This window comes from Silene latifolia, chromosome 8, assembly GCF_048544455.1.
Source record: "Silene latifolia isolate original U9 population chromosome 8, ASM4854445v1, whole genome shotgun sequence".
NCBI lineage: Eukaryota > Viridiplantae > Streptophyta > Magnoliopsida > Caryophyllales > Caryophyllaceae > Silene > Silene latifolia.
Genome location: NC_133533.1, coordinates 14,643,620 through 14,652,005, shown reverse-complemented (window position 1 = coordinate 14,652,005; position 8,386 = coordinate 14,643,620). Strand labels below are relative to the sequence as shown.

The window sequence follows — 8,386 nt, the reverse complement described above, 5'->3', positions numbered from 1 at the left end:
TGGGTCTGGGTTGATAGTGCAGAGGGTCGTGTAATGAATGATGTTTCGGGTGAGTAGTGAGGTGGTGGACATGTGTAAGGTGGCCACGGCGAGCTTTGCTTTCAGTGTGTTGTTGTTGATGCCTTGATGGTGGTTGGACATTGCTTTGAGTTTATTGTCGGTGGTGGGACATTCTGGAAATTTGATGGATTGAATAATTGATGATGATGATGATGAATTTTGTGTAGGTAGTACTATAGTAGTATGTATTTTGAGGGAATCAAACTAAGGGTATTTTAGTCATTCTATAGTTTATTAGTCGGGATTTAAGTAAAATGTTGATCGGAAATGAAGTACGGTGGTAGAACGGATATATACGGTGTAATGTAGATGGTAAGTTGTAATAAACAGAATACAAGGTGGTAAGTTGTAAAATACGATAAATACTAGGTGGTTATTGACAATTTTCACTTATTATTATACGATTCTTAGAGATCAGAAGAAATGGAGAGAAAAGAAATGGAGACAATCCTTATGCGTAAAAACAAGAGCTTATAATTATTCTTGTAAAACTGTTTTAAATTGAACTAGATTTAAACCCGTGAAAATTCACGGGTCTGATATAAAATATTTAGTATAAAAGATTGCAATTTCATTATTAATATTCATAAAAACTAATACTTTGATATTGAAATTATTTTTTCAGCGTGTTCGTAACCTTGACAATATGCCAAGGCTTTAAATATTTTCATTGTTTTAAAGTACTTGATCATCTTATAAACATTTATTATTATGATTTATTATTTGTTAAAATTACATGGTATAAGTGAAGTCATAGCACCAAGAAAGTTTATCACTTATGTATATTCTCGATTTTTGACTCACAAAGTTTCTTATGTGTATAAGTCTACTATGTTTTTGTACGTCTTAAACAATGAGACTGCGCTCGTTATTAAGACAGTGGAAGTTATTGTTTGTAATTACAATCTTCTAATAGGTTTAAGTGCATGATAACGTCTATTCCCAGGTACACATAATAATTTCTCTTTTATTGTGACACTAATGCTTACGAAATTCACCAATTAATTAATCTCTTTTATCCCAACTTACTGATTGTTCACTTTGTCTATCTATAAATATTCTATAATATTAACTTTACTTGTCTCGAATATATAAGAACCCAATTATTTATGTTTTTTTTTTTTAATATAAAGTGTTTTGTCATATGTAATTTATATGCATAATTACAATTTTTTTTATTATGTCCATTAATATACTTTGAATAATTGTATAGGGATCATAAAATAATTACGGAGTACATCTTATACTGTAACATTTTAAAGTAGTTGAAATATTTTTGAAATAGGCTATGGCTAGCTAAAATTTTGTCTATTTAAAAAAAATTACTTAGTATTTTTCAAAATAATTTTGGCTAATTTTTGGAAATGAAATTAATAATTTCGTAAAAATTATTTGGAAAATCACATTTTAATCCTCTTTTAATTAGTACATTTGTAGTCGTAATTTGTAAGTCTTATAAATTCAGTTGAAATGTATGTCAAAATGATATGTAATATATCATTCAATGAGACATTTGTAACGCATTAAAGACAATTAAACATAAGGATTCAATATAATACGGAGTAATACGGAGTAATTTTTTATTAAATGGCAGGTTTGAATTACTCTTTGTTTTTTCCTTATTTAATTGTGCTTTATTTAACTGCCACGTCAACTATAAATGAAAAACTACGATGCCACATTAGCACCTTTGGCTATTGCATTAAAGAAATATATGATATGATATGATTCTTATGAAACCATTCACTAATATTATACTACTCCTTTCACAATTCATTATACGTGATAATTTCTCAAGAAGAGCATTACAGTAAAATATGGCGATTTTCTTAAGTATTTGTAATGATAAAAAAATTCTTTTAGAAGACAATCATCCCCTACATATTAAAAGATTAATAAAGCTAAATTTTCCTGCCTAAAACACATTCTACTATCTATTTTTAGTCATGTTCTTCACCATATATATAAGGATTTTTCTAACGTGTGTCCTAAGGGCGCACATTAAGAAGCCATAAAAAGAAAGATTCTTAGGATAATACGTTACAATGATAGTGAGAGAAAGTCTCCAGGAGAGAGAAAATTCCCCCAAATTAAAACCTAATTAAATCGTCTGTTCCTCGGCTCGCCGGCCGCTTTCCCAACGGTATCACCCATTCCGCCGCCGGCGAGCCGAACTTATTCTACTCTGATCGTCGTGGTTTCTGATAGGTGTAGTTTTTAGGGATTTTGTTTGCTCATCTGGTCTGTAATTTGCTATCAAGGCCGATTGGTTTTCAATCATGATCGCGTTTTTCCATCAAGTGGTGTGATTTCCTTGGGGCGGTTCTCTTCACTGACCTGCTTTCGTGCAACAATTCCGGTGATTCCTTCTTCCCTGTCTTGTGGTTCTAGCTGTTAATAGTCCAGTCCGTGTCTAGTTCAATAAGTTTTCAGTATTTTTCGGCTTTATCGGTCTGTTATCGCTGTTGTTGGGTTGTTCTTAGCTGATTTCTCTCTGATCTTTAAGTCCGATTAGTTTTACTGGGTCTTGATTTCTCTTGGTTTCTGGTTGCTGGGCCTTTCGAATTTTCGTTTTGTGTTGTGGGATCATCTTCTGTCTCCCCAACGTTGCTGCTGAGTCGGAGTTTTTTTGCGTGATTGGTTTCTTCTCCTCTGGTGTGGAACCTATGGATTCCTCTACCGTTTGTCATCAGTTTCTTGAAGACTTTGCTTGTGCCCATGTTAATGATGGGTTTATGGACGGTGATGGGGAGAGGATGGTTGGCTGCTTTATGAATCTTCAGGGGTCACCTTTGGTGGAGGTGAAGAAGCTTAAAGACCAGGGGAATTGTCTTTTTAGGCAAAAATTTTTTTGATAGGGCCGCACCTTGTTACGATGAAGCTTGTAAACTGTTGGGTATAAGTTTCGGAATGATTGGAGGAGAAGATGTCCAATCGTTATCTGACCTTGCGGTTTCCCTTAACTCTAATCTCGCCGCTTGTGCTATTAAGCTCGAGGAATACAGAGCTGTTGTTGATCTGTGCACTATGATTTTGAACAAATTTCCTCGTAATGTTAAGGCGCTTTTTCGTAGGGCAGTTGGATGTGTGAAGTTAAAGAGGTTTTTGGAAGCTGAAGTGGATTTAGTTCAGGCGTTAGCGGTCGAACCTAGGAATAAAGAGGTTTTAAGGGAATTAGATGTTGTAAAAGGCCACCTTCTCACAAAAAAATGGTAAACGTGTTTTAGAGGTCGCTCCCGAGGTTGGCGTGGTTGGGAAAAATATGAAGAAGACGACTGATTCTGATGTGAATATAAAAGATCAGGTTGCGGAATCTGACTACAATATAAAGAATAGTGAAAGTGTGATCACGGAGGTGATGGGTGACCGAAACGTCATGGAAGTAAAGGCTAAAGAAGAGAGGGCGAATATGGAGGTTAAGGATGCTCAAGGTAATTGTGGTACAGATTTGAAGGCTAGCTTAAAGAAGAATGATCATATTTTTAATGAGAGAGTTCTTGAGTTCGCTAAAAAAGATGGAGGTAATTCCCGTCTAAGGATCCAAGGACAATCTTATCAAAAGCTCCTTGAAGGTAAAAAGTTGAGCTTTTACAATAAGAAGGAATTGTCAACTATTACAATTCGGGTCCTTAAGATTGAGACAACTATGGAGGGAGACACTTTAGGCTGTAAGAATAAAAAAAGGAGGCGACGTCATAAAAAGCGGAGTTTTAAGACGATTGTCATGAACAAAGACATAACTTCTTCAAATATCATCAATGTGAACCATGATCTTCTAGTGCAAGTTTGAGTGCGTCTGTTAGTTCGGGTGTTTCATCTATTCCCTCTGGTAATCAAATCCTCCATGGAACTACTAAAGTTGTAGCTCATAATTCAAGCTTGCCTGACTCTTCGGTGAACGACACAACCAGCTCAAAAAGTTCTCAAGTTCAGAATGATTCGATAGTCCATCAACCTTTCATATTTTCAGCTTAACTTGTCCTAAGCAGCGTAACATCTCTTCGTTTGATAAGCTATCATGTGCCTCTTCTTCGTCTATGCTTTGCAGGTGCCCTTTTAATCATCGTGGTAACAAGAAAAGGAGAATTACCATCTAAAAGAGAAATTATAGCAAAGGGGATGAATCTCCAAGACACCATTTATCTACTTTCTGTATAAGTAGATCCTTCTCCCATAAATTTTTACGTACTCGTGACGTAAGTGTGTCTTGTTGCAGGTACTCTCCTAAAGCTTAAATAGCGAAGAAAAGAAAAGATATGACATCTTCAGATTACTACTTCAGCAACTCTTTAAAGAAACCTCGTTTTTTAAGAACACCCGCCCCTAGTTAAAGTTTTTGTTATAATAATGTAGTGTTTGCACCTGACTTAGAGATGCAGGTGTGCTTTGTATAAGGAACCTTTCTTTACGGCTGTCAAAAAAAAAAAATTAAATACAGAGTAGATAATAAGGCCACGGGTCATAAGTGTTAGAATAATTAATAATATTCGTATGGCCTATGTGTTTCGCGTTTTAATAAAAGTTAAGTTCACATTAATATTACGAGACTTTAATATAAAAGACGGTATCGTGATGGATCGGTCCCGATTAATGTAATTAAAGTTCGGGAATTATTAATCCCGCTTACCTTACCCTATTATACATCGTCTTTCACGAAAAGGTACGATCGGGTTTGATTGTGCAAAAAGGTACGTAATATATTATATATATTATGGAAGTTAAAAGAATAAAAAAAATTCATCTGACAAAACAAAAGTATACGTATAAAGTGAAAGGGTGAAAGACACAGTTTCTTCCTCCATCATCAAAGGAACATTAAAGGAAAGGGTTAAGGAGGAGAATCAATCTTCTATACTTCTTATTATTGAATTGATTGCGTCTGTAAGACATGGACCAAGGTTAGTCCTTTATTTCGTCTATTGATTGTATTAGGGTTGAATTAATTCAAGTCTATATTGTATCTTGGGACTGATTTCATTATTGAAATCGTAAAGTTAATCTTACATTTGGTATCAGAGCAATTATAGATTTGATTAATTTACCATTAAAGATTACGTGAATTAGATTGTATTTGCGTGATGTTCCGCTACTTAACTATACTAAAAGAGTTTGTCATTAATTATTTTGGTCATATTCCTGTTTGTAAAAGGAGGCTGTAGATATTTTGGAAATGCATTCATGACAATTTTTTTTAGTATGTTGGCAGATTGTATGGTTCTATGTATTGACGGTTGGTGTCGATCACTTCGTATGATCTGAATTACTGTATCTTTTTTCTTACGCACGACAAATAAAAGAATCATCATTGCTTCCACGTTCTTATGGTGAAATTCAGTCAATGATTAATATGTATGAACTTTTGTAATTAAATTATGTATAAATTGCAAATTGATACATAGTTTGTTGTTTTAAATGTGCATCGCAACATCATTGATAATAATGAAAAGTATTTACTGTATTGATACTTTACTCTCAATAATTAGTTATGCACTCTTAATGATATGACAGTCATGTACATATAGATGCACTGTTACATAATTTTTTTTTTCATTAATATTAATGTTCAGTTAATCGTATTGCATATCATCTCTTGCTTTTGGGTGTGTGTTTGTCTGCCTAATGTAAATATATAATGAATTAATAAAGGCACTAATCACATGTATACTGCAAGAGTGCTTGATGAAACAGCAAACACGCATAATGTAAGACAAGTGAATTGACGAAGCATATTTAATTAATACGATTAATGTATTTCCGCTACATCGCATTATTTGGGTATACATTCATGTTTTTATGTTTATTTGGTATCAATATTATATAAAGAAATTCCTGCAAATGAGAGACAGAGTTTCATTATCGTTGAATGTTTTGATTGTATATGACATGTTAGTCACCAAAGTGGCCTTGTTATATTATAATTAGACATTTAAAATAAAAGTTATTAATTGATCATTTTTTAAAAGAGATGTTTAAATGACATTATAGTTCAATTGGTCGATTAATTTTTTTGTCATCTATATTTTGGGAGACCACCCAAAGGTGGGTCATTAAATATAGTTGATAATATAAAAGGATTAGTTATTCATAAATTGGGTCTTATAGTATGTATATCCAAAGATAGCATTCTCATTTGATTCATGTGTGTTAATAATTAATTGTTAAAGTATACATTAACATCAATGATGGCTACTTGTATTTAAGTGTTGCCCAAAAGGTTATTTAAATACATGTATAAAAGTTTATATAATATTATTTGAATCTGTATGATAGTTTTTCAAAGCACTAATTGGTAACATGTATAAATGTTTGCAGCATCCCCAAATATGTTTGCATCTGCTGACTCTTTTGTAAAGTTTAATGGGCTTAATTATGATGAGTGGGCCTTAAAGATCCAGTATACACTGGGTATAATGGCTCTAGACATTGCCATCCTGACAGATGAGGTACCAACAAAAATTACACCTGAAAGCTCCGAAGCCGAAAAGTGTCATTATCAGGCTTGGGAGAAATCTAACAGGTTGGGTTTATACCTCATGAGGATGACAATGGCTGATAACATTAAGCCCTCCATGCCTAAAACAGATAAAGCAAGGGAATTCATGCTTAAAGTAAATGAGTGTTCACAGTCGGATTTAGCTAATAAGTCAATTGTTGGTAGTTTAATGAGTGAGCTGACTACTAAAAGGTTTGACTGGTCTCAACCGATTCATGATCATGTGACACACATGTCTAACCTGGCAGCAAAGTTGAAGACTTTAGGGATGGACGTAAGTGATACTTTCTTGGTACAATTCATCATTAACTCTCTACCTTATGAGTTTGGCCAGTTTCAGGTGAACTATAACACCATAAAAGATAAATGGAACTATCAAGAGTTAAAAGCCATGCTTATACAGGAGGAGGGGAGATTAAAGAAGATGAAAGATCAAGCTGTTCATTTTCTAAGTCATGATGGTGCCAGCAGCAGCAAGGCTAAACCGAGTAAGAAGGGTAAGAATGGTAAGAAGGGAAAGTTTTTCTTTAAAGGACCTGAAAGTGCGATCCAGAAAGAAAAGAAGTGTCACTTCTGCAAGAAACCTGGACACTTTAAGAAGGATTGTCCTAAAAGGAAGGCATGGTTCGAAAAGAAAGGTAAACATTATAGTTTTGTTTGCTTTGAATCAAATCTTATAGAAGTACCTAATAATACTTGGTGGTTAGATTCTGGTGCAACTACTCATATTTCTCACATTAAACAGGGATATCATATGATCCAGCCCATAAGAGGAGCTGAACAGTTTGTATCCATGGGAAACAGGATGAAAGCACGCATTGAGGGCATTGGGACTTATAGATTAATCTTAGACACTGGTTGTCATATAGATCTTATAGATTGTCTCTATGTACCTGATTGTGCTCGAAATCTTGTATCATTAAGTAGATTGGATAATTTAGGTTTTAACTTTAAGTTTGGACATGGTGTATTTTCTATGTACCGTAATGAATACTTTTATGGTAGTGGTACTTTGATTGATTCACTTTATAGGTTCAATCTTGATGTTAATTTTTTCTGATTCCCTATTTATTGTTGAGAGTCAAGGTATTAAACGTAGTGCATCGAATGAAAAATCAGCTTACTTGTGGCATCAAAGGCTAGGTCACATATCCAAAGAAAGGTTAATGAGGTTGGTAAAAGATGAAATTCTACCTCAATTGGATTTTAGTGACTTAGATGTGTGTGTAGACTGCATTAAAGGTAAGCAGACTAAACATACAGTAAAGAAATCAGCTACAAGGAGCTCTCAGCTTTTAGAAATTATACACACCGATATTTGTGGATCTTTTGACACTCCATCTTGGAGTGGTGAAAAGTACTTTATCACTTATATAGATGATTCCTCGCGGTATGGTTTCACTTATTTGTTGCATGAAAAGGCTCATTCCGTGGATGTCCTTGAGATATTCATAAATGAGGTGGAAAGGCAGCTAGAAAAGAAAGTGAAGATTGTGAGATCGGATAGAGGTGGTGAGTTTTATGGAAGGTTTACTGAAAATGGACAATGTCCTGGTCCATTTGCAAAGTTACTTGAAAGTAGGGGTATTTGTGCACAATATACAATGCCCTAGTACACCTCAAATAGAACGGTGTTCTTTGAAAGGCGAACCGTACTTTAATGGAAATGGTTAGGAGCATGTTAAGTAATTGTTCTTTACCTCTTGCACTATGGATTTATGCATTAAAGACAGCAACCTATGTTTTAAATCGGGTTCCTAGTAAAGCAGTTCCTAAGACTCCTTATGAACTGTGGACGGGAAGGAAACCGAGTTTAAGACATCTTCGAGTTTG

At 34.3% G+C, this 8,386-nt stretch overlaps 1 protein-coding gene across 1 annotated transcript; it reads left to right on the top strand.

Moving 5' to 3' along the window:
• The first annotated feature begins 3,322 nt into the window (after nucleotides 1–3,322).
• On the top strand, nucleotides 3,323–7,487 carry LOC141594740 (uncharacterized). The gene is made up of 3 exons (XM_074414734.1): nucleotides 3,323–3,728; nucleotides 6,373–7,191; nucleotides 7,299–7,487. The coding sequence occupies exons 1-3, from the start codon at nucleotides 3,323–3,325 to the stop codon at nucleotides 7,331–7,333; spliced, it is 1,260 nt and encodes a 419-aa protein (XP_074270835.1). The 3' UTR covers nucleotides 7,334–7,487.
• Nucleotides 7,488–8,386: the final 899 nt, after the last annotated feature.

Bases quoted from the DNA above. Each gene is read 5' to 3' on its own strand.
- LOC141594740 (XM_074414734.1), top strand. From the start codon at position 3,323: ATGAAGAAGACGACTGATTCTGATGTGAATATAAAAGATCAGGTTGCG. The intron at 3,729-6,372 runs GTAAGAATAAAA...AAATGTTTGCAG, and splicing joins GGAGGGAGACACTTTAGGCT to CATCCCCAAATATGTTTGCA. The intron at 7,192-7,298 runs GTAAACATTATA...CACATTAAACAG, and splicing joins GGCATGGTTCGAAAAGAAAG to GGATATCATATGATCCAGCC.